Source organism: Triticum dicoccoides, chromosome 1B (assembly GCF_002162155.2).
Source record: "Triticum dicoccoides isolate Atlit2015 ecotype Zavitan chromosome 1B, WEW_v2.0, whole genome shotgun sequence".
NCBI classification, from domain to species: domain Eukaryota; kingdom Viridiplantae; phylum Streptophyta; class Magnoliopsida; order Poales; family Poaceae; genus Triticum; species Triticum dicoccoides.
The window spans coordinates 627,188,866-627,215,502 of NC_041381.1; the positions used below are offsets into that span (position 1 = coordinate 627,188,866).

Below are 26,637 nucleotides of genomic sequence, written 5' to 3' on the forward strand. Positions count from 1 at the left end.
GAGCGCCGGGGGGGGGGGGTGTGGGCAGTCGTGTTTTCCCCTAGCGCCGGAGCCCCCGAGCGCCCCTAGTGCGTTGGGTTCGGCCAGCGATCACCGGGCCCAAAAACGGACCGAGCCGACGGATTTCGACGTCTTGGGGGCGTGAGTGGTTTTTTTTTCCGGCGCCGGCGCGTAAAAAAACACCCTAGGGGTCCTGTTGGGGACGCGGCTGGAGATGCTCTAATGGTTGAAGGAGGATCCATCGGCCCAACCAAGCTTGCATTGTGAAATCAGCCTAAGACCGTGTATGTGTTTATGTATAATCCTAGTAGCTAGGCATGAAGGGTTTAACTTGTATCTATGCACTGCATCAAATATGTGTGCCGCAAGGTTACTGCATTTACGAATTGGTGAATAACATTCTACACGTTTGGCAGCACACATCATTCTTTGCATTTTCTCTGAATAGAGCCGAAAACTTATGTTGCATCTCATTATATAGGGCAAAAGAAACTAAGCAAGATGACTTGCCGCACACAATGTTTCACCAAAAGAACTCTATCATGAGAAAAAGAAAAACAGGACCAGAGAAGTTGCAAGTCCAGTAACCCATTTTTAACCGGCAGAGACCAAACATAATGAAATCTAGACGATTGCTTTTTTCCGTTCCTTTACATTCGAATGTATAGATGATACTAAACCAAGAAGCCATGAACTAGGGCGCAAGCATGGCGATCAGCTCCTTCATGACGGAGGGGTGGCTCGTAATCAAATTGTCGAACCCATCAGTGGTTGTGACAGCCCTGAGATTGCCGGGCGCGCCCAGAAAATTATAGCAGGCCTTCCTCAGCCCGTCACAGTGGTGGTTCTCAGCTAATTCCAGGATGGTCGTCGTGGTGTTCACACCAATGAACCCGCATATCTTAGCTTCACATATGAGCTTCAGCCGCTGCAGATCGTACCTATCCGCCGCGACGAGCAGCTGCGGCCACTACCGTTAGCAATGGCAAAGAAGTAAGCCGTGGGAGGGTCGCCTTTTAGGGTCCAGTTAATAGTGCCTCTCTGCCTCCAGTAAACCTCGGCCCGACGATGCAACTGCATCAAGGCCTCTTCAAGGGAATATCGCACCTGCCATTCGTGGTCAGAGAGGCCAAGGCCATCAGCCCGCAGATCAAGAGAGCCAATTTGGCCACAGCTTCGTGGCCTCGTTCATGCGATCATCCAGGGTTTCTGCTTGGGACTGTTGTCATCTCACGGCTGAACTATATTGTTCTTACTCTCATTACTAAAGTCAAATGGGCTGACAAGATCATGCAATTTAGACCAATCGTTAACAACTTTGCTAAATTCCCGGCAAAAGGCTTTGCCACTCGTCTCCCCCGCGCATCGGACCCTCAGTCCTTTTCAGTAGGCTTTTGTTAAGGGCCGGTTCATCCTGGATGGCATTTTGTGCCTTCACGAGATTGTTCATGATATTCGCACACAAGGCACTAAGGCGATTATTCTCAAGCTAGAATTTGAGAAGGCCTATGATTCAGTTAGCTGAAATTTCTGACGGCATGTGTTGCTAGCCAAGGGCTTTGATGGGGCCGTAGTTCACAGGCTCATGCAGTTGGTCACGGGCGGCCACACTGCGGTTTCGGTCAATGGGAAAATCAGCAAATTCTTCGCCAACGGTAGGGGCCTGAGGCAGGGCGACCCGGTCTCCCCTCTGTTATTCAACTTCGTTGATGATTCCCTGTCTCACATCATGTCGCAGGCGGTGGTGGCTGGACATATTACCCCGGTTAGTTCTCACCTCGTTCCTAATGGCATAACTCACCTACAGTACGCGGACGACACCATTATTGTGGTTGAACTCAATGATGAGAGTGTTGCTCATTTGAAGTTCCTACTGTTATGCTTCGAAGCCTTATCTGGGCTCAAGATCAATTTTTCCAAGAGTGAAGTTATTGTTACTGGGGTCTCGGATGCCGAGGCCCTTAGGGTCGCGAAACTCTTAAACTGCTTTATTGGCTCTTTCCCTTTCAAGTATCTTGGTCTCCCTATATCTCCTGAAAAACTATTGGCGAGAGATTTCGCCCCGGCTGTCACGAAGGTGGGCAATCGGGTTATGCCTTGGAGAGGTCGGTACAACACTCAAGCAGGCAAGGTTGCCCTTATCAATGCCTGCCTCTCCTCCCTTCCCATGTTTTTGATGGGATTCTACCTTCTTTCTGGAGGGATTCATGCAAGTTTTGACAAGCATAGGGGTGCCTTCTATTGGAATTCGGCTGATAACAAACGTAAATATATGATGGTGAAGTGGAAGCTAATTTGCAGACCTAAGAACCTTGGGGGTTGGGCATCATTGACACCTCTGTTATGAACAAATGCCTCATCATCAAATGGTGGTGGAAAATCATGTTTGCCCCGGAGCCCCCGTTATGGCTTAGCATCCTTAAAGCTAAAAATTTTCCTTTATCTAGCCCCATGTTTGCTCCATCGATGGCCGGCTCCCAATTTTGAAAAGATCTCATCAAAGTCCGCCCGATGTTTCAATCCTTGGTTAAATTTGTGGTCCGGAATAGCAAGTCTACTCGTTTATGGTTGGATTGGTGGCGTGGGGATTCCACTCTTGCAGTGTCTTTTCCAGTGCTTTTCTCTTACTGTCCGGTCCCAGAGATCTCTATCTCTGAGCTCTCTGTGAATAACTGGGACTTAAACCTTCGTAGGACTCTGTCTCCTGAAGAGTTGGATGACTGGCAGCGACTCATTGCCTGCATTCACTTGCTCTCGGAGGGGGAGGACTCGGTAGTCTGGCCCCATTCTACCTCTGGTCGCTTCTCTGTTAAGTCTCTATACGCCAAACTAATCTCAGGGTCTCCTACCTCTAAGTTTAAGATCATCTAGCACACATGGGTCCCTCCTAAGATTAAAATCTTCCTATGGCAAGCGTTTTGTGGAAGGTTGCCTGCTGCTGACCAGATTTGCAAACGAAACAGACCTGGTTCAGATAGGTGTACTTTGTGTGGTGTGCTCGAAGATACGGAGTATATCTTCTTCCAGTGCTCCCTGGCCAAATTCGTGTGGTGCTGCATCAGATCATGGCTTCACGTATCTTGGAGCCCATCATCCTTTGATGACCTTAGGGTCTTGACCAATGGCCTGTTTGGAACCTCTAAACAGGTTTTTTGGGTGGGGTTTGTGGCGATTTGTTGGTCGCTGTGAAATACTAGCAACAAGTTTACTATCAACACTCCTTCCCGGCTAAACCTGTTGACTGCTTATTTAAATCTTGCATATTCTTGAACCAGTGGAGATCATTGACTAGGGACGTTGACCACGAGGCTTTTGATATGATGACTTCAAAGATTCGGGCTACTGCTTCTTCCCTGTCGTGCATGCAACCTGGAGTTTAATGGAACTTGGAGGTCCCTTGGTGCTGTGTTCTTCGTAGTCTGGCCTGCATGCCATCTTTGGTTTGGGAGCCATGTATCAGTACTATGTTTATTTTGTGCGTCTTTGGGCTTTGGCTACTTGTAAGTTTGGCTGCTGAACACTGCCTGGTGGCTTTATTTATAAAGTCGGGCTGATGCCTTTCATCTAAAAAGAGCCAAAAACTTATCTCGCATCACATCATCTTCACTACTATTAACAATCAAACAGGAACTTTTTTAGGTGCACCCCATAATTAGTCCCACAACACCGCATGAACCAATCGGCACCACACGATTAGGCCCACAATTCTCAATCTAACAGACATCATTAATCTAATCTCTTTATGGTGTGCACTTAGCAATTTCCAATGACTGACCGTACTTCACCAGCTGAGGAGTACTCCAACAACCGGTCCCTACAATCATGGAAGTTTGATAGAAAATTAAGGAAATTCAACGCCCTTGACCTCGACCTCACTGTCTGTCACAGCGGCGGCCTTGTATCCAGACGCCACCAACCAACTGCGTCTCCTCCATGCACGACAACCTCGCCGCACTGCATCGCTCCATCGCCTCTGTGCACGATCGCCATCGCCGATTGTTGATGCTCACAGCATGGCATCCGTCCTGGGATATCCAGGAGATAGAGCCTGCCCCGGCATCCGTGCGGCCGCGTCCGTGTCCGCACTACCCCAGCACGTGCGCCAGCCGCGTCTCGTGAACTAGCCGCGATCGTCCTTGCGATGCCGCCAGCCGTGTCTCGTGAACTAGCCGTGACCATCCTTGCGATGCCACCAGCTGAGGCGACACCGCCCAGCCCGCCCCTCCTACCCATGCGACGCTGCTTCTCCCCACGGACATCGCTTGCCCCAAGAGCGCACATCTCCAAGCGGCCTTTGCGGGAGGGACAACGCACCAGGCGCATCGAGCCAGCGCATCTCGGCGTCGCCTCTGTCCTCCGTCCAACGCTGGTGCAGGTCATCTCCTCCGACCACATGCCCACCATGGTGGCCATCTCCTCCAACCATGCTCCCCATCGTCTCTATCATGGAATTGTCACGTCAGATGTCCTAGTGAAAGTACTTAGTCATGGAGCCATCGCAACTAGCAAGCTTAAAGGGGTTAATCGGGACAAAGGACACAGGGTTTATACTGGTTCGGCCCTTACGGTGAAGGCAAAAGCCTATGATCCAGTTTTGAGTGGGATTGCTTATGTCTCGATTACCAGGGAGCGAAATCGCTTGACCTAGCTCTCGATCTGATGTTACTTGCCCTGAACCACCGCCGGGTCGTCCCTTTATATATAGAGGTCGACGCCCATCGGCTCTCAGAGTCCCGGCCGACTCATAAATAGTGTCCGGCTCGGTCTCTGTCTATTCGTGCCTTACAACACAAGTTACATACATATGGCAGTTTATCTCTACGGGCCTTGAGTCGCCTTTGGGCTTGGGCCCTTAACTGAACCGCCATCTTCACGTGTTATCGTGGGCTTCATATGTTGAATCGCCATAGGTATAACCCGGCCCTCCTGAGCGGGTCATACCTAATAGTTATATCCCCAACATTAGGCCCCAGATTGATTTGAACTGGTTCATGTCAATCTTTAACACTTGGAAAAACCCTTCTGCTCTTCGTTTGTACAGAAGGTTTATAACCCTCCATGACATCATCCTTTGGATTTGTGGTAACCCGCCATGACATCATCTGTCTTTAATTTGCACTTTGTCCAACATATCTCAACGGATCTTTATCTTAATGACCATCCCCAGAATTGAGGCGTCCTTGTAGCTGGATAACCATGTTTTTGGCCTCCTCGTTTTTCGTGCCCACTTACGAGCCTTTCCTTATAAATAGGCACGACTGGTCTTTCCTCATTCTCCCCCTTTCCATCGTCTTCCACCTCTCCACCCTTCTGTTACTCGAGCTCCGCCGCCACCGCAGAGCGCACCGGCGTCCTTGTCCAGGCCGTTGCATCAACCTGAATCGATCCAGAGAAACGGCGGCGACCCTCCGTAGTAGATCTACCGCTGTAAGTTCCTGCTTTCCCACACCTCATATCCGCGTTTGCGAGTTTCCTCTGTGTTCTTCATAGTTCATCACGGTTTATTCGTAGTTCTTCCATTGCAACCTCCTTTGATCCAAAAGTAATATAGAACTCATGCGGTAGTTGTTTTGCGTCCATTTTTTATACTAGTGGATCCCTTTTTTCTGTAAAGAGGCCTCATTAGAACTCACGAACTCATCTGTACTAGGTTTTTAGGTCTAGAATATTTTCATTTCTGAACAACCATTGATCCAAAATAATAGTTGCAACCTGTGAAACTTGTTTGTGCAACACTTAGGCAAATACTGCATTTTGTTAGATCCACCTAGCCATGGTGACTCTTATCACCGGTTAAAAATTGCAATGCTCAATTGATAATCTTAACCACTCATGGTGGCTTAGATAACTTGACTGCTTATGGCGCTCATGACGGCTTAAATAATCTGACATAATTAGCCATATACCATTAGGTCCCTTTATAAGCCGCCATCTTGAATATGCACTGTAATATTTCTCTCCGGCTTAAATTTGAACCGGGAATTTACTCTTTGTTAGGCTTCCATCACAATGCCGCTCAAACCACCCACTTCATGCCATTGGGTCAAGTCCATCATCACAGATAGTACGCTTGATGACTTTGTGAAGACTGGCTATCTCCCAAAGAAGGAAGTTATGTCATATCATGCTCCTAACCCAACAGAGGAAAAGCCTAAGCCCAAGGAGGGGGAGGTCATCGTCTTCACTGATCATATGAACCGGGGTTTTTCACCACCCGGCTCAAAGTTCTTCAGAGACGTCCTGCACTTTTTTGACCTCCGTCCTCAAGACATCGGACCCAACTCCGTGTCAAATATTTGCAACTTTCAAGTGTTCAATGAGGTGTATCTTGGAGAAGAACCCAACTTACTACTCTTCAGAGAGTTATTTTATTTGAACCGCCAGAATGAATGTGCCAATGGACCTAGCTTGGAGCTTGGCGAGGTCTCAATTCTTGGCGGGGTCTCAATTCAACGACGGAGAGACGTCATTTTTCCTTATGCGAATCCACCAAGTCACCCCAAAGACTGGAACCAGACATGGTGTTGGGGAACGTTGCAGAAAATAAAAAAATTCTATGCTTCACCAAGATCAATCTATGGAGTCATCTAGCAACGAGAGAGAGGAGTGCATCTACATACCCTTGTAGACCGCAAGCGGAAGCGTTCAAGAGAACGGAGTTGAGGGAGTCGTACTCGTCGTGATCCAAATCACCAAGATCCTAGTGCTGAACAGACAGCACCTCTGCGTTCAACACACGTATGGTTGGGGAAGACGTCTCCTCCTTCTTGATCCAGCAAGGGGGAAGGAGAGGTTGATGGAGATCCAGCAGCACGACGGCGTGGTGGTGGAAGCAGCGGCGATCTCGGCAGGGCTTCGCCAAGCACAGCAAGAGGGAGAGGTGGTACGGGGAGAGGGAGGCGCCAGGGACTACGGTGCGGCTGCCCTCCCCCCCTCTTTATATAGGGGGCCTAGGGGGTGCTCCAACCCCTAGAGATCCCATCTCAAGGGGGGCGGCGGCCTATGGGGGGGGGACTTGCCCCCCAAGTCAAGTGGGGCGCCCCCCACCCCTAGGGTTTCCAACCCTAGGCGCAGGGGAGGCCCAAGGGGTGCGCACCAGCCCACCAGGGGCTGGTTCCCTTCCCTCTTCAGCCCACGTGGCCCTCCGGGATAGGTGGCCCCACCCAATGGACCCCCGGGACCCTTCCGGTGGTCCCGGTACAATATCGGTGACCCCCCAGAACTTTCCCGGTGGCCGAAACTGGACTTCCTATATACAATTCTTCACCTCCGGACCATTCCGGAACTCCTCGTGATGTCCGGAATCTCATCCGGGACTCTGAACTACTTTCGGGTTACCGCATACTAATATCTCTACAACCCTAGCGTCACTGAACCTTAAGTGTGTAGACCCTACGGGTTCGCGAATCACGTAGACATGATCGAGACAGCTCTCCGACCAATAACCAACAGCGGGATCTGGATACCCATGTCGGCTCCCACATGTTCCAAGATGATCTCATCGGATGAACCACGATGTCGAGAATTCGAGTAATCCCGTATACAATTCCCTTTGTCAATCGGTACGTTACTTGCCCGAGATTCGATCATCGGTATCCCAATACCTCGTTCAATCTTGTTACCGGCAAGTCACTTTACTCGTACCGTAATGCATGATCCCGTGACCAAACACTTGGTCACATTGAGCTCATTATGATTATGCATTACCGAGTGGCCCGAGAGATACCTCTCCGTCATACGGAGTGACAAATCCCAGTCTCAATCCGTGTCAACCCAACAGATACTTTCGGGGATACCCGTAGTACACCTTTATAGTCACCCAGTTACGTTGTGACGTTTGGTACACCCAAAGCACTCCTACGGTATCCGGGAGTTACACGATCTCATGGTCTAAGGAAATGATACTTGACATTGGAAAAGCTCTAGCAAACGAACTACACGATCTTGTGCTATGCTTAGGATTGGGTCTTGTCCATCACATCATTCTCCTAATGATGTGATCCCGTTATCAACGACATCCAATGTCCATAGTCAGGAAACCATGACTATCAGTTAATCAATGAGCTAGTCAACTAGAGGCTCACTAGGGACATGTTGTGGTCTATGTATTCACACATGTATTACGATTTCCGGATAACACAATTATAGCATGAATAATAGACAATTATCATGAACAAGGAAATATAATAATAATCCTTTTATTATTGCATCTAGGGCATATTTCCAACAGTCTCCCACTTGCACTAGAGTCAATAATCTAGTTACATTATGATGAATCGAACACCCATAGAGTTCTGGTGTTGATCATGTTTTGCTCGCGAAAGAGGTTTAGTCAACGGATCTGCGACATTCAGATCCGTATGCACTTTGCAAATATCTATGTCTCCATATTGAACATTTTCACGAATGGAGTTGAAGCGACGCTTGATGTGCCTGGTCTTCTTGTGAAACCTAGTCTCCTAGGCAAGGGCAATAGCTCTAGTGTTGTCACAGAAGAGAGTGATCGGCCCCGACGCATTGGGTATGACTCCTAGGTCGGTGATGAACTCCTTCATCCATATTGCTTCATGCGCTGCCTCCGAGGCTACCATGTACTCCGCTTCACATGTAGATCCCAGCACGGCGCTCTGCTTGCAACTGCACCAGCTTACTGCCCCACCATTCAAAACATACACGTATCCGGTTTGTGACTAAGAGTCATCTAGATCTGTGTCGAAGCTAGCGTCGACGTAACCCTTTATGATGAGCTCTTCGTCACGTCCATAAACGAGAAACATGTCCTTAGTCCTTTTCAGGTACTTCAGGATATTCTTGACCGCTGTCCAGTGTTCCATGCCGGGATTACTTTGGTACCTACCTAACAAACTTACGGCAAGGTTTACATCAGGTTTGGTACACAGCATGGCATACATAATAGACCCTATAGCCGAGGCATAGGGGATGACACTCGTATTTTCTCTATCTTCTGCCGTGGTCGGGCATTGAGCCGAGCTCAATTTCACACCTTGCAACACAGGCAAGAACCCCTTCTTGGACTGATCCATATTGAACTTCTTCAATATCTTATCAAGGTATGTGCTTTGTGAAAGACCTATGAGGCGTCTCGATCTATCCCTATAGATCTTGATGCCTAATATGTAAGCTGCTTCTCCAAGGTCCTTCATTGAAAAACACTTATTCAAGTAGGCCTTAATGCTGTTCAAAAGTTCTATATCATTTCCCATCAAAAGTATGTCATCTACATATAATATGAGAAATGCTACAGAGCTCCCACTCACTTTCTTGTAAACGCAGGCTTCTCCATAAGTCTGCATAAACCCAAACGCTTTGATCATCTCATCAAAGCGAATGTTCCAACTCCGAGATGCTTGCACCAACCCATAAATGGATCGCTGGAGTTTGCATACCTTGTTAGCATTCTCAGGATCGACAAAACCTTCCGGCTGCATCATATACAGTTCTTCCTTAAGATAGCCGTTAAGGAATGCCGTTTTGACGTCCACTTGCCATATCTCATAATCATAGTATGCGGCAATTGCTAACAAGATTCGGACGGACTTCAGCTTCGCTACGGGAGAGAAAGTCTCATCGTAGTCAACCCCTTGAACTTGTCGATAACCCTTACCAACAAGTCGAACTTTATAGATGGTAACATTACCATCCGCGTCCGTCTTCTTCTTAAAGATCCATTTGTTTTCTATCGCTCGCCGATATCTGGCAAGTCTGTCAAAGTCCATACTTTGTTTTCATACATGGATCCTATCTCGGATTGGATGGCTTCAAGCCATTTGTTGGAATCTGGGCCCGCCATTGCTTCTTCATAGTTCAAAGATTCACCATTGTCTAACAACATGATTTCCAGGACAGGGTTGCCATACCACTCTGGTGTGGAACGTGTCCTTGTAGACCTACAAAGTTTAGTAGTAACTTGATCCGAAGTACCTTGATCATCATCATTAATTTCCTCTCCAGTCGTTGTAGGCACCACAGGAACATCTTCCTGAGCTGCGCTACTTACCGGTTCAAGAGGTAGTACTTCATCAAGTTCCACTTTCCTCCCACTTACTTCTTTTGAGAGAAACTCTTTCTCCATAAAGGACCCGTTCTTGTCAACAAAGATCTTGCCTTCGGATCTAAGGTATAAGCTATACCCAATGGTTTCCTTAGGGTATCCTATGAAGACGCATTTTTCCGACTTGGGTTCGAGCTTTTCAGGTTGAAGTTTCTTGACATAAGCATCGTATCCCCAAACTTTTAGAAACGACAGCTTAGGTTTCTTCCCAAACCATAATTCAGACGGTGTCGTCTCAACGGATTTAGACGGTGCCCTATTTAAAGTGAATGTAGCTGTCTCTAAAGCGTATCCCCAAAATGATAGCGGTAAATCGGTAAGAGACATCATAGACCGCACCATATCCAAAAAAGTGCGATTACGATGTTCGGACATACCGTTACGCTGAGGTGTTCCAGGCGGCATGAGTTGTGAAACGATTCCACATTTCCTTAAGTGCGTACCAAATTCGTGACTTAAATATTCTCCTCCACGATCTGATCGTAAGAACTTTATTTTTCGGTCACGTTGATTTTCTACCTCATTCTGAAATTCCTTGAACCTTTCAAAGGTCTCAGACTTGTGTTTCATCAAGTAGACATACCCATATCTACTTAAGTCATTAGTGAGAGTGAGAACATAACAATAGCCACCACGAGCCTCAACGCTCATTGGACCGCACACATCAGTATGTATAATTTCCAATAAGTTGGTTGCTCGCTCCATTGTTCCGGAGAACGGAGTCTTGGTCATTTTACCCATGAGGCATGGTTCGCACGTGTCAAATGATTCGAAATCAAGAGATTCCAAAATTCCATCTGTATGGAGCTTCTTCATGCGTTTGACGCCAATGTGACCAAGGTGGCAGTGCCACAGATATGTGGGACTATCATTATCAATCTTACATCTTTTGGTATTCACACTATGAATATGTGTAACATCACATTCGAGATTCATTAAGAATAAAACATTGACCAGCGGGCCATGACCATAAAACATATCTCTCATATAAATAGAACAACCATTATTCTCGGATTTAAATGAGTAGCCATCTCGTATTAAACGAGATCCAGATACAATGTTCATGCTCAAAGCTGGCACTAAATAACAATTATTGAGGTTTAAAACTAACCCCGTAGGTAAATGTAGAGGTAGTGTGCCGACGGCGATCACATTGACCTTGGAACCATTCCCGACGCGCATCGTCACCTCGTCATTCGCCAGTCTCTGCTTATTCCGCAGGTCCTGCTTTGAGTTACAAATATGAGCAACGGCACCGGTATAAAATACCCAAGAGCTACTACGAGTACTGGTAAGGTACACATCAATTACATGTATATCACATATACCTTTAGTGTTGCCGGCCTTCTTGTCCGCTAAGTATTTGGGGCAGTTCCGCTTCCAGTGACCCTTCCCTTTGCAATAAAAGCACTCAGTCTCAGGCTTGGGTCCATTCTTTGGCTTCTTCCCGGCAACTGGCTTACCGGGCGCGGCAACTCCCTTGCCGTCCTTCTTGAAGTTCTTCTTACCCTTGCCTTTCTTGAAACTAGTCGTTTTATTGACCATCAACACTTGATGTTCCTTTTTGATTTCCACCTCCGCTGATTTCAGCATTGAAAATACTTCAGGAATAGTTTTCACCACCCCCTGCATATTGTAGTTCATCACAAAGCTCTTGTAGCTAGGTGGGAGCGACTGAAGGATTCTGTTTATGACCGCCTCGTCCGGGAGGTTAAAGTCCAGCTGGGACAAGCGGTTGTGCAACCCAGACATTTTGAGTATGTGCTCACTGACAGAACTATTGTCCTCCATCTTACAACTATAGAACTTGTCGGAGACTTCATATCTTTCGACCCGGGCATGAACTTGGAAAACCATTTTCAGCTCTTCGAACATCTCATATGCTCCGTGTTGCTCAAAACGCTTTTGGAGCCCCGGTTCTAAGCTGTAAAGCATGCCGCACTAAACGAGGGAGTAATCATCAGCACGTGACTGCCAAGCGTTCATAACGTCTTGGTTCTCTGGGATGGGTGCTTCACCTAGCGGTGCTTCTAGGACATATGCTTTCTTGGCAGCTATGAGGATGATCCTCAGGTTCTGGACCCAGTCCGTATAGTTGCTACCATCATCTTTCAGCTTGGTTTTCTCTAGGAACGCGTTGAAGTTGAGGTTGACATGAGCGTTGTCCATTTGATCTACAAGACATTTTGCAAAGGTTTTTAGACTAAGTTCATGATAATTAAGTTCACCTATCAAATTATTTAATGAACTCCCACTCAGATTAGACATCCCTCTAGTCATTTAAGTGATACATGATCCGAGTCAACTAGGCCGTGTCCGTTCATCACGTGAGACGGACTAGTCATCATCGGTGAACATCTCCATGTTGGTCGTATCTTCCATACGACTCATGTTCGACCTTTCGGTCTCTTGTGTTCCGAGGCCATGTCTGTACATGCTAGGCTCGTCAAGTTAACCTAAGTGTTTATGCATGTGTAAATCTGTCTTACACCCGTTGTATGTGAACGTTAGAATCTATCACACCCGATCATCACGTGGTGCTTCGAAACAACGAACTTTCGCAACGGCGCACAGTTAGGGGGGACACTTTCTTGAAATTATTATGAGGGATCATCTTACGTACTACCGTTGTTCTAAGCAAATAAGATGCAAAAACATGATAAACATCACATGCAATCATATAGTGACATGATATGGCCAATATCATATAGCTCCTTTGATCTCCATCTTCGGGGCGCCATGATCATCTTCGTCACCGGCATGACACCATGATCTCCATCATCATGATCTCCATCATCGTGTTTCCATGAAGTTGCTCGCCAACTATTACTTCTACTACTGTGGCTAATAGTTTAGCAATAAAGTAAAGTAATTACATGGCATTTAATCATTGACACGCAAGTCATACTATAATTAAGACAACTCCTATGGTTCCTGCCGGTTGTCATACTCATCGACATGCAAGTCGTGATTCCTATTACAAGAACATGATCTCATACATCACATATATATCATTCATCACAACTTTTGGCCATATCACATCACAAGGCATATGCTACAAAAACAAGTTAGACGTCCTCTAATTGTTGTTGCATGTTTTTTACGTGGCTGCAATAGGGTTCTAGCAAGAACGTTTCTTACCTACGTGAAAGCCACAATGTGATATGCCAATTTCTATTTACCCTTCGTATGGACCCTTTTCATCGAATCCGATCCGACTAAAGTGGGAGAGAAAGACACCCGCTAGCCACCTTATGCAAGTAGTGCATGTCAGTCGGTGGAACCTGTCTCACGTAAGCGTACTGTAAGGTCGGTCTGGGCCGCTTCATCCTACGATGCCGCCGAAACAAGATAAGACTAGTAGTGGCAAGAAAATTGAGAACATCTACGCCCACAATAAATTTTTGTTCTACTCGTGCAAAGAAACTACGCATAGACCTAGCTCTGATACCACTGTTGGGCAACGTTGCAGAAAATAAAAAAATTCTACGCTTCACCAAGATCAATCTATGGAGTCATCTAGCAACGAGAGAGAGGAGTGCATCTACATACCCTTGTAGATCGCGAGCGGAAGCGTTCAAGAGAATGGGGTTGAGGGAGTCATACTCGTCGTGATCCAAATCACCGAAGATCCTAGTGCTGAACGGACAACACCTCCGCGTTCAACACACGTATGGTTGGGGAAGACGTCTCCTCCTTCTTGATCCAGCAAGGGGGAAGGAGAGGTTGATGGAGATCCAGCAGCACGACGGCGTGGTGGTGGAAGCAGCGGCGATCTCGGCAGGGCTTCGCCAAGCACAGCGAGAGGGAGAGGTGGTACAGGGGGAGAGGGAGGCGCCAGGGACTAGGGTGCGGCTGCCCTCCCTCCCCCCCCTGTCACATCCCTAGTCCTGGTATGTAGTAGGCTAGCCCTTCATGTGTGCATCATGTTTAATTTCCAAATGAACTTGAAATGGGGGATGTTCAAACCCTAGCATAAAAAGGAATTCACTAGGTTCACCTAAAATATTCTCAGTAAGTCCAAATGGCTTTCAAAAATGTTCATCATTTCTGGTTAATACTGTAAACAGTAATCAGAGGTGTTGCACATTTTTCCATGACATATTTGGTCACTGAATTAAATCATATAGTATTTGCAATTGGGCATTTAAATGCTATATATTATTTAATGTGCTCAATCAATTCTGAACTTAAGTGTGGGCTGTTAGGAATAATCCCAACAGAGCCCACAATTATTTGCAGGATTTTTGGAAACGTTTTAGTATTTTTAGAAAAGCCCTAAATTTTACAGAAAATAGAAAACAGGAAATAAAACAGAGCAACCTTACCTGGACTTACCTTGAGGCCCACCAGGGATACCAGCCCACCTGCGCGGCCCGTTACTGTGCAGCCCAGCTGCCAGTCGTCTTCCTTCCCCTCGCCCTGAAGCAGCTGCATGCTGGACGCACGCGCATCGACGCCGGCCACCTCCTACTTCGCGCTGGAGGCCTCTCCTTCGTCCTAATCCGCGTCTGGAGATGCCCGAGGCCCCCCTCTCACTTTCCCCTCACTCTCTGCTCTCTCCCTCGCCCTCATCCTCTCCCCTGGACCCCTCTCTCTCACCACCGAACGGAGCCGCCGCCACCGTCGCCATTCGCCGCTACCGCCGACCTCCCCACGGCCAGCCATCCCGCTCACGAGCTCCACCTCACTGCCGCGCACCTCTACGCCGAACCACACGACCCCGGACGCCTTGAAGCCTCGTCATCGAGCTCTTCTTCTCTGCATGGCCGCCGGAGATCACCATCATCGCCCATCGCCTCCAAGCCTCCCCCGAGGCCACCGAGCCGCTCGTCTGACCCACCGTGAGCTCCTCCTTCGTCCCCCTCTCTCCCCTTGCTCGATTGCGCCGCATAGTCGTCGTTCCCATCGAGCCCGAGAGCCCTCCGCCTCCGGCCATGGAGCCACCGTGGTCTGAGCCACCACAGCCCGCATCTGCGCGTGTCACCATGCTCAGAAGCTCCGCAGGAAGCCAACGCCACCACCAGTTGCTTTCCCAGTGCACCGCAGCCGCGTCCCCGCACCCGGCCGAATTCCGGCCGCCGCGGATGACCTTGCCGCGCTCAACTCCGTCCACCCCAGCTGCTGCCTCTTGCTGCACTGGATGCGGGAGAGCTCCAGCTCCCCGCGGGTGCCCTCCGCCGCTCGTTTGGGCTTCGGGAGAGCGAACCCGAGCCCTCCGCCGCGCCTGTTGCCACCGGCGACAAGCCGCCGGCTGGTTAGGCCCTGTTGACCAGGGGTTTGACCTCCCATGGGTCGCTGACAAGTGGGCCTAGGCCCCAGCTAATCTTAGTTTAGTTTTTAATTAAGGTTAATTAACTCCACTGACATTTTTAGTTAGTAGTAGTTTAACACTAATTAAGTTAGATTAGTTAGTTAATCAGTGACGTGTGGACCCCACGCGTCAGGTTTGACCTGGACTAGCCCCGTTGACCTACTGACGTCATGTTGTTGTCATGCTGACGCGGTAAACAATTTCTGTATTTAAAATAATTCAGAAATTCTAGAAAATACCTAAAATTTCTAAAATTCATATAAAATCAACCGCAACTCCAAATGAAATAAGTTATATATGAAAAATGACCAGAAAAATCCAATCTATCCATCTATACCATTTTCATGCATGTTAGGGCAAATCAAATAAATGGCATATGAATATCCACATATGGAGCTTAAATTTGAACCTAGGGTTCAAACCAACTCCATTTAACTTGCTGCTAGTTGCATTAGCCCAAACCACAGCATATTGCCATGTCATGATCATGCATCATATTATGCATTGCATTGATTGTGTTTCTTCTTTGTTTGTCGGTGCTTGTCCCCTCTCGGTAGACGATGTTCCGATGTTGTGATCGTTAACACTGATGAAGACTCAATGCTATCTTCAGAAGTGACAGGCAAGCAAAACCCCCTTGTTCATTCTGATACAATCCCACTCGCTCGCTCCTGCTCTCTTTTACTGCATTAGGACAACAACGATTCAACTGTTACATGTTGCGGTAGTTGAACCCCTTTCCTTTGCATGACCTGTCATTGGCACAGTAAATAGACGAAACCCACTAGCATGAGTAGGAGTTGTTTGAGCCCTGATGTGCCTACTCATTCATGCTTGTTTGTCATGCCTGCTACTGCTTAGAGTTGAGTCAGGTCTGATTCATCGGGGATGAATTGGAGGTGTGTGAACAAGTCCTACTGTGTGTGGTCTAAGTGTGTGAATGCGATTTGGTAAAGGTAGCGGTGAGATGCCATGTAGGAGTACATGGTGGGTTGTCGCATTGCAGTCATCCTCAGGAACTGAGTTCTGTGTTTGTGATCCATGAATAGCTACTACCACACATTGGAATGCTTAAGTGCCCCTCTCGACTTATTAATCAACCTAATCTTTGTCCAGGAGTTGCAACTAGTTTCTGGTGTTTGTAGGAAGTGTTAGTAGTCTACCAAGTGGCACCCGGTACAGGTGGGCTTGGGACAGACTAGGCACAGTGGCACGGTGTACCAAGCGTAGATCCACCCGTCGAGGTGGGCTTGGGAACCCTGCACACATCGTTTGGGGCCGTGAGCGACACCCCGGCCGGATCTCCTTGCGGATGGAACCCGAATAGGCGATAAACCTGGACAAGAGACTTGTGTGGTTAGTCAGGTCATGGCCGACACCCTCGCTGGGCTTCCGCTTGAAGGTTGCCGAGTACATGTCGTGTAAACGGCGATAAGTGGTGAGAGCGTGTGTGAAGAAGTACACCCCTGCAGGGTTAATATGATCTATTCGAATAGCCGTGTCTGCGGTAAAGGACTTATGGGTTGTCTGTACAGCTCATAGACAAGTGAAAGTGGATACTCTAAAATACGCAATATAAGCATGAGTGCTATGGATGGCATTCTCGTAGGGAGACGGGAGCGGATCCATAGTGGTGTATTGATATGGTGAATATCTAGACTCATGTGCGGCACCTCAAAAGAGTTACTTGTAGTCGTAGTTCAGGGTAGCCACTGAGTCAAAGATGGCTTGCTGTAGTTAAACCCCACCACCCCCTTTGTTGATAATGGTGCATATGTAGTTAGTTCTGATGTAAGTCTTGCTGGGTACATTTGTACTCACGTTGCTTAATTTATGTTTTTGCAGAGAGACTTCAGTCTCGCTAGTAGTTGCACGTGGACTTCGATGTTTAGCTTGATACCTCAGCTACGATCTTGTGCCCTCGGCAGGATCTGTTAGATAGTCAGGCTTCCCATCCTTTTGCATTTCTAGATGTCTGTACTCAGACATGTTCAGCTTCCGCTTGTGCTTTGACTTGTATGCTCTGAATGTTGGGTCATGAGACCCAAGTTTGTAATATCTCGCTCCTCGGAGCCTATTGAATAAAATACTTGAGTCGTAGAGTCATGTTGTGATGCCATGTTGTATTTGCACATATCGAGCATATTGTGTGTATGTTATTGAAATGCTTGGTATGTGTAGGATCTGACAACCTAGTTGTTTATCCTTGGTAGCCTCACTTATCGGGAAATGTCTCCTAGTGCTTTCACTGAGCCATGGTAGCTTGCTACTACTCCGGAACACTTAGGCTGGCCGGCATGTGTCCTTCTTCGTTCCTGTGTCTGTCCCTTCAGGGAAATGTCACGCGGTGTCCACCGGAGTCCTGTTAGCCTGCTACAGCCCGGTTTACCGGAGTCCTGCTAGCCCAGCTGCTACAGCCCGGATTCACTCGCTGATGACCGACACGCTCGTTGCTGGGTCATGTATGCCTGTCCCTGTAAGTTAGTGCCACTATGGTTCATGACTAGCCATGTCAGCCCGGGCTCCTTGTCATATGGATGCTAGCGACACTATCATATACGTGTGCCAAAAGGCGCAAACGGTCCCAGGCCTGGTAAGGCGACACCCGTGGGAATATCGTGCGTGAGGCCGCAAAGTGATACGAGGTGTTACATGCTAGATCGGTGTGGCACTGAGTCGGGGTCCTGACAGCCCCTCTTTATATAGGGGGCCTAGGGGGTGCTCCGACCCCTAGAGATCCCATCTCAAGGGGGGCGGCAGCCTAGGGGGGGACTTGCACCCCAAGTCAAGTGGGGCGCCCCCCCACCCCTAGGGTTTCCAACCCTAGGCACAGGGGAGGCCCAAGGGGGGCGCACCAGCCCACCAGGGCTGGTTCCCTTCCCACTTCAGCCCACGTTGCCCTCCGGGATAGGTGGCCCCACCCGATGGACCCCTTGGACCCTTCCGGTGGTCCTGGTACAATACCGGTGACCCCCCGAAACTTTCCCGGTGGCCGAAACTGGACTTCCTGTATACAATTCTTCACCTCCGGACCATTCCGGAACTCCTCGTGATGTCCGAGATCTCATCCGAGACTCCGAACAACTCTCGGGTTACCGCATACTAATATCTCTACAACCCTAGCATCACCGAACCTTAAGTGTGTAGACCCTACGGGTTCGGGAATCACGTAGACATGACCGAGACAGCTCTCCAGCCAATAACCAACAGCGGGATCTAGATACCCATGTCGGCTCCCACATGTTCCACGATGATCTCATCGGATGAACCACGATGTCGAGAATTCGAGTAATCCCGTATACAATTCCCTTTGTCAATCGGTATGTTACTTGCCCGAGATTCGATCGTCGGTATTCCAATACGTAGTTCAATCTTGTTACCGGCAAGTCATTTACTCGTACCGTAATGCATGATCCCATGACCAAACACTTGGTCACATTGAGCTCATTATGATGATGCATTACCGAGTGGGCCCAGAGATACCTCTCCATCATACAGAGTGACAAATCCCAGTCTCGATCCGTGTCAACCCAACAGATACTTTCGGGGATACCCGTAGTATACCTTTATAGTAACCCAGTTACGTTGTGACGTTTGGTACACCCAAAGCACTCCTACGGTATGCAGGAGTTACACGATGTCATGGTCTAAGGAAATGATACTTGACATTGGAAAAGCTCTAGCAAACGAACTACACAATCTTGTGCTATGCTTAGGATTGGGTCTTGTCCATCACATCATTCTCCTAATGATGTGATCCCGTTATCAACGACATCTAATGTCCATAGTCAGGAAACCATGACTATCAGTTAATCAAGGAGCTAGTCAACTAGAGGCTCACTAGGGACATGTTGTGGTCTATGTATTCACACGTGTATTATGGTTTCCGGATAACACAGTTATAGCATGAATAATAGACAATTATCATGAACAAGGAAATATAATAATAATCCTTTTATTATTGCCTCTAGGGCATATTTCCAACACCTGGTTCTATTGCCAAGACACTTCTCCGGCTGATGGGAACCCTCTGCCCGGCTTTCATGCTCTGTGTCTTGAGTCCAATCATCCGCTTCCTGACAAGATTACAGCTGCCGAACCCAGACGCTCGCCCCCACCATGGCTAAAATCAAGGCTCTTTTGGGGAATGGGCTAAATGGTATCGACTTGGTCCGGGTTTTGCTTGCCTGGCGAATCATTCTGTTGAGCCTCCGCTCCGGTCTGATGTGCACCTACACGGGTAAGAGAATGACCCTCTGCGGCACAGCTCTAACGATTTACCAGATCGCGTTGTTGATGACATGACAAAGTCAGTCCTGAATGAAAGCCTAGCAGATTGTGGTAAGGTGGGCTTAAGCCCCTTCTGCGAAGCTAACTCGGCTCCAGTGGTAAGCCGCCAATCTGAATAAATTACCTTTAATCTTGATGTTTGTCTATACTCAACCTTAGCTGATTTTCACAGGCTGATGATAGATTTTGGAAGGCAAAATATGATCATGAGGCCGCAAAAAGAGCCAGGAAGGCCAAAAGAGCCGACAGGAAAGAAGCCGCGAAGAAAAGAGGAAAGAAGTCCAGCACTTCTGAGCAGTTTCAACTGGAGGACTCTTCTGAGTCAGAGGCAGCCCTTGACTCTCTTGGCTCATTCTTTAATCACCTTATTGATACCGATTATCATCAGGATGACACGGGAACGAGTCATGGGGTAGATGAAGAGGTAACTATTATTTCCTCCGACTCAGAGCCTTTGCCAAGACAAAAAATCCGAAGAGTAACACAGAAAGTAAGATTTTCACATCGCTTAACTTATCAAGATCCTTAATTTCTTTTGAAGCGACAGATTCATGAGAGCCGGAGGCAGACCTGAACCAACAAAGACGCGGAACTCTCCTCCGGCTTACCAAATACCCCAAGGAAGCACCGGAAAGAGGTCACCTCCGATTTAAATCCCTTTTATCCTTTGGCGGGTCTCACTCGTCAAGCACTCAACTCTTCTGATTCGAATTATCAAGAAACTTCACCTTCCTCCGGCGACTCAATGCAGTCCAATTTGCCAGCTTTCAAGACCGCTCTAGGGTAATGATGATTGACTTATCCTGTATTCATTTCAATTCTTTATATTTGTACTGATCTTTTGACTTTATGCATCGGAAAAGCAAAGCCTAGCAAGAAGGTGAAGAAGAACAAGCCGGCCGAAGAGCCGATCTTTAATGAGCCGAAACTTGGGACGGCCGCGCCTAAGGCCTCTGCTCATGAGCTGCCACCTGAACCAGCTCATGACACGCAACGCCGACCGCTGACCCGCCTGCCGAGCAAGCCGCTGATGGCTCTAAAAACTCTGAAGTTTCTAGCCCGGACAAGACGGACAATCCCCAAGACACTGATGTTGAGATTACCAAGACCGGCTATATTGAGCCTGGAAGACCTACTGTGTTGGCCAAGTGTTCTGCCAAGGAGGAGCACCTGGAATGCTGCAAGGTCAGCTTTGGTGTTGCTGATTATACTCACATGAGTATTGGGGAAGTTTTCTCTGGCTAACTTAGCCAAGTACACAGTAGCCGACGTCGAAGTTGACATGGTGAAGCAAATGCACCAGAAATTTGAGGTATAAATTCTTCCCTTCACTGAATTATCCTTGCTTATGCCAGCCCACAAGTCTATTGCTTATGATGAATATGTTGTAGACTTAGAAACAAACTTATGAACATTAGTGATATATTTGGACAAAACATGTAAGAAATCCGGCTTACTCCGTAGTCCCCAAGGGCCGGTTTAAGCAACATGTTTGAGACGGTCCTTCACATGCTTGTATAGAATAAAATACTTGTAAAATTTGAACAGCAATATTCATTAGCCCCCAAGTGCCAAGTACTCTTGCTTGCAAGGTGCTTGGGACTTACTCTTATGAACCACTACTTAGGTAAAATTCTTCGGTAGACAGTAGCCCCCAAGTGCCAAGCGTTGTTGCTTGCAAAAGGCTTGGGACTTAATATTGTATGATAACAGTCATGATTTTGACCCGGTATTTATACAGGCCACCACCACTCAATTTCAATCAGAAGTGTCTGACTTGAAGAACTGCCTGGAAGAACAAGAGACGGAAACCCAAAGGGCCAACTCCAAATTTGAATTTAGTGTATCTGAACAAGAGAAACTGAAAAAGACTTTGAAATGGAGAAAAAGGCCTGGGATGAAGAAAAGATTGCATTGATCAATCAAGCTAAAAAGGCAGAGGCAGCTCTTGAAGAGGCGACCGTCGAATTATTCGGCTTAAAACGCCATGTATCTCAGATGGTCTCAGCAATCTTTGGTAAGTCGCCCTACAAGTGTTAAATACTTGAATCTTTCTAATGAGCATATAAATTGTCATTTACTCACCTGACATTGTGATGCAGGCCCCAGGAGTTCAAATCTTTACCAAGACATGCTGATAAAGCTGAAGGCGGTTTACACGCTGGTGGAATAACTCTACACCGGATCTCAGCGTGCCTTAACCACAGTGGCCCTGTCAAATGAAGTTCCCACACTCTTGGCGGATGTACTAAGGAAGCTTTCTGTGCTGCCCTAGTGGTTCAATGAACTAAGGCGATCATCTGCAAGAGCCGGAGCCATGGCTGCCTTAAGTCGGGCCAAAGCTTGGCTACCAGAATTAGACCCGGCCGGCATCGCCATTGGTTATCCAAGCCTTAAGGAGGATGACACTCCTTTTGAACAGGAAGACTTCACCACTTGTATGAAGGAGATACGCCCCATGGCTACCCTGATAGCTGATGAAGCGGATCTCGCCAAGTACCAGCCAGGCTATGACGCGGAGAACCGGAGGATTCCAACACCGCATTATAAAGTGATCAGCCTGATTCCACCAATCCGTAAGCATACCTTCGCCCCTGAAGTTGACCCGGCCGGACTAATTGACGATGAAGCTGAATTTGAAGCTTTGAATGGCATTGACTGGTCATCATCAACCTTCCAGGACAGGGAACAGGGCGAAGAAGCGGAGACGGCTGACCCGGAAGCTTTAGGTCAACAAGAGAATTGATCCGCCGGGCGGCTCATATCTGTGGTCTACTGAAAAAACAATTTTAATCATTTGGACTTGTGGAGTCATGTAATAGGGTAGAAATAACTTTGTTTTGTCGTGCCATCGTGCATGTTTTGGTGCTCAACAATGTTAAGCCGCCATCTTATATTCACCCATATTATACTTATCAGCTGTTTCCTTATGCCGAAGAAAACCTTTGAACTGTCCTGCACACAAAAAGAGATCACAAGAACCCTTGGCGGCTTATCGCAGGGCGGGTCATAGTATCTTTCTATATAACCATTAATATGGAAAAAGGAGTCACAGATAAGCCTATTATGAATTATATCTTGGAGACACAACTATAATATCATACCTGTGATTTTGAGTTTGCACTGCCGGTTTATGTAACCTGAACAGTAAGGGTGATAACCCAATCCTTAGAAGCCAATACTTCCAAAATGTATGATGATTATCATATGCTGGCGACTTATCGTCCAAAGCCAAGCCGGGTTAAATTTAAACCACACTTAAACTTAGATCTGAACAAAAAAGTCTCAAGACAAAATCCAAAAATTGTTTTCAAAAAACTTAAACCAGATAAAAAGAAAAAATTGAGGATTCTAATTCGAATACGATCAGTAAACCATTCCAAAGGGGTTAAGATAGGATTCGAATACGATCATGTAGCCCCCAGTGGCTTTGGCGTTGCGCCGATCAAGAGGGTACAGACAACTATGTTCTCTTTGGTTCGAGTATGACCTATGTTTGAACCAAAAGCCCCCTAATGACCTTGAGAGTTTTTTAACGACTCTAATTCCAATACGATCAAAGTCGGACCCAAAAGGGGTTAAGCTATGATCAAGAATCCCCCTGGTGAGCTTGGCATTGTGCCGATCAAGAGGGTACCGACAGCTATGTTCTCTTTGGTTCGAATACGACCTATGTTTGAACAGGAAGCCCCCTAATGATCATGAGGTTTAACGGCTAGATTCGAATACGATCATGAGCGGGACCAAGAGGGTTAGGCTAGATTCGAATACGACCAGCCCCCAATTGGTCATGTGAAATGACAATGATGAAGACATATGATTATTGAGGATGAAAAGGACAGAGGTCCTGCTTTATTACTTATCATAATATGTACATCGTCAAAATATGTACATCATGAGACTCGGTGGCTCAAGTGTAGTAATGCCGCAGATGAGCGATATTCCACGGCCGGCGGGTCTCCTCCTCCGAATTACGTGAGTCTTTGTGCTCTCGAACATCAATAAGGTAGTATGACCCGTTGTTTAAGTTCTTGCTGACCACAAAGGGCCCTTCCCAAGGTGGGGATAAGTTATGTGCATCAGTTTGATCCTGGATGAGCCGGAGCACCAAATCACCTTCTTGAAAGGTTATGGACTTAACCCGGCGGCTGTGATAACGACGCAGGTCCTACTGGTAAATCGCCGATCGAGCTGCTGCCAGGTCACGCTTTTCATCTAATAGGTTAAGTGCATCCTGACGCGCTTGTTCATTATTAGCCTCAACATAAGCCGCCACGCGGGGCGAGTCATGACGGATGTCACTAGGGAGAACCGCCTCGGCTCCGTAAACCATGAAGAAAGGCGTATAACCCATAGACCTGTTAGGAGTAGTATTGATGCTCCATATTACAGAGGGTAACTCCTCGACCCAACAACCCGGTGTCCATTGCAAAGGAACCAACAGCCGGGGCTTGATTCCTTTCAAAATTTCCTGATTGGATCTTTTAGCTTGACCATTGGATTGGGGATGAGCCACTGATGAAACATCAAGCCGAATATGCTCACGTTGACAAAACCCTTCCATGGCGCCTTTAGACAGATTAGTACCATTGTCAGTTATAATGTTGTGTGGAAAGCCAAAGCGAAATATCACCTTCTTCATGAATTGAACTGTCGTGGCTGCGTCACACTTACTAACTGGCTCTGCCTTAACCCACTTTGTGAACTTGTCAACCGCCACCAAGAGGTGGGTCTTTTTATCTTTGGACCTCTTGAAAGGCCCAACCATGTCAAGCCCCCAGACTACAAACAGCCAAGTAATTGGAATCATCCTCAACTCTTGAGACGGCACATGAGCACGTCTCGAGAACTTCTGACAACCGTCACATTTACTGACCAGATCCTCCGCATCAGCGTGAGTCGTCAGCCAATAAAATCCATGACGGAAAGCCTTGGCCACAAGGGACTTTGACCCGACATGATGGCCACAATCTCCTTCATGAAACTCACGAAGAATTTCTTGACCTTCCTCAGGAGAAACACAACGCTGAAACGCCCCAGTGACACTGTGATAATGCAACTTGCCATTGGCAATTGTCATTGACTTAGACCGCTGGGTTATCTGCCTGGCCAAGGTTTCATCCTCAGGCAACTCGCCCTGGGTCATGTAAGACAAGTATGGTACTATCCAATCTGGGATGACATGAAGAGCCGCCACCAATTGTGCTTCCGGGTCAGGAACAGCCAAGTCTTCCTCTGTACGTAACTTGACAAAAGGGTTATGCAGAATATTCAAGAAAGTGTTAGGCGGCACCGGCTTACGGTGAGACCCCAGCCGGCTTAAGGCATCAGCCGCCTCGTTCTTTCTACGATCAATGTGCTCCCCTTGGTGACCCTTGAAATGTCCAGCAATGACATCAACTTCACGGTGATAAGCCGCCATGAGAGGATCCTTGGAATCCCACTTGCCTGATACTTGTTGAGCCAACAGATCTGAGTCACCAAAGCACCTTACTCGGCTTAAGCTCATCTCCTTAGCCATCCGAAGACCATGGAGCAAGGCCTCATACTCAGCTACATTGTTAGTACAGGGAAACATCAACCGTAGCACATAACAAAATTTGTCACCTCGAGGGGAAGCTAAAACAACTCCAGCCCCAGAGCCCTCCAATTGCCTGGACCCATCAAAATGAATAGTCCAATATGTGTTGTCTGGCTTCTCTTCAGGAATCTGCAGCTTTGTCCAGTCATTGATGAAGTCCACCAGTGCTTGAGACTTGATAGCAGTGCGTGGCACATACTTTAAACCATGAGGCCCAAGTTTAATGGCCCACTTGGCGACTCGTCCTGTGGCTTCTCTGTTTTGAATGATATCTCCTAAAGGAGCAGAACTGACCACAGTGATGAGATGACCTAGAAAATATTGCTTAAGCTTCCGGCTTGCCATAAACACCCCATAAACGAGCTTCTGCCAATGTGGATACCTTTGCTTGGATTCAATAAGCACCTCACTGATGTAATAAACCAACCGTTGAACCTGATGTTCCTTGCCGGCCTCCTTGCGCTCCACCACAATGGCCACACTGACAGCATGTGTGTTAGCAGTCACATATAACAATAATGGCTCCTTATCAATGGGAGCAGCAAGGACCGGCGGCTCAGCTAGTTGTCTCTTAAAATCTTCAAAGGCAACGTTAGCAACATCACTCCAGACGAAGTCGTCTGTCTTTTTCATCATCTGATACAGCGGTATGGCCTTCTCAACTAACCGGCTTATGAACCGGCTTAAAGCAGCAATATGACCCGCCAAATGTTGAACATCATTGATACACACCGGCTTAGCCAAAGAGGTGATTGCCTTGATCTTCTCTGAGTTAGCCTCAATGCCTCTATTAGAAACCAGAAAACCCAAAAGCTTGCCTGCTGGCACACCAAAAACGCACTTGGCCGGATTAAGCATCATCTTGTAGACCTGGAGATTATCAAAGGTCTCCTTCAGGTTATCTATCAAGGTCTCCTTCTCTCTGGACTTCACCACAATGTCATCCACATAATCATGAACATTGCGCCCAATCTTATTGTGAAGGCAGGTTTGTACACACCGTTGATAAGTCGCCTGGGCACTCTTAAGCCCAAAAGGCATAGACACATAGCAGAAGGCTCCAAACGGAGTAATAAAAGCCGTCTTCTCCTGGTCCTTGACTGCCATCTTGATCTGATGATAACCAGAATAAGCATCCAAAAAGCTCAAACACTCACAACCCCCCGTAGCATCAATGATTTGATCAATACGAGGGAGAGCGAAAGGATCAGCCGAACAAGCCTTGTTTAAGTCCGTGTAATCCACACACATACGCCACGTGTCGTTCTTCTTAAGCACAAGCACCAGGTTAGCTAACCACTCTGGATAAAAAAATTCAACAATGAACCCGGCCGCCAAGAGCCGGGCCACTTCCTCACCAATGGCCTTACGCCTCTCCTC

At 47.5% G+C, this 26,637-nt stretch overlaps 1 protein-coding gene across 1 annotated transcript in view; it reads right to left on the bottom strand.

The window, feature by feature from the left end:
• Positions 1–694: 694 nt before the first annotated feature.
• LOC119350734 (BTB/POZ and MATH domain-containing protein 2-like) overlaps positions 695–26,637 on the bottom strand; it is a 42,429-nt gene continuing 16,486 nt past the window's right edge. The window contains exon 2 of the mRNA XM_037618421.1: positions 695–941. Within this exon, the coding sequence (XP_037474318.1) occupies positions 695–941 (247 nt within the window). The remainder of the gene's footprint in view (positions 942–26,637) is intronic.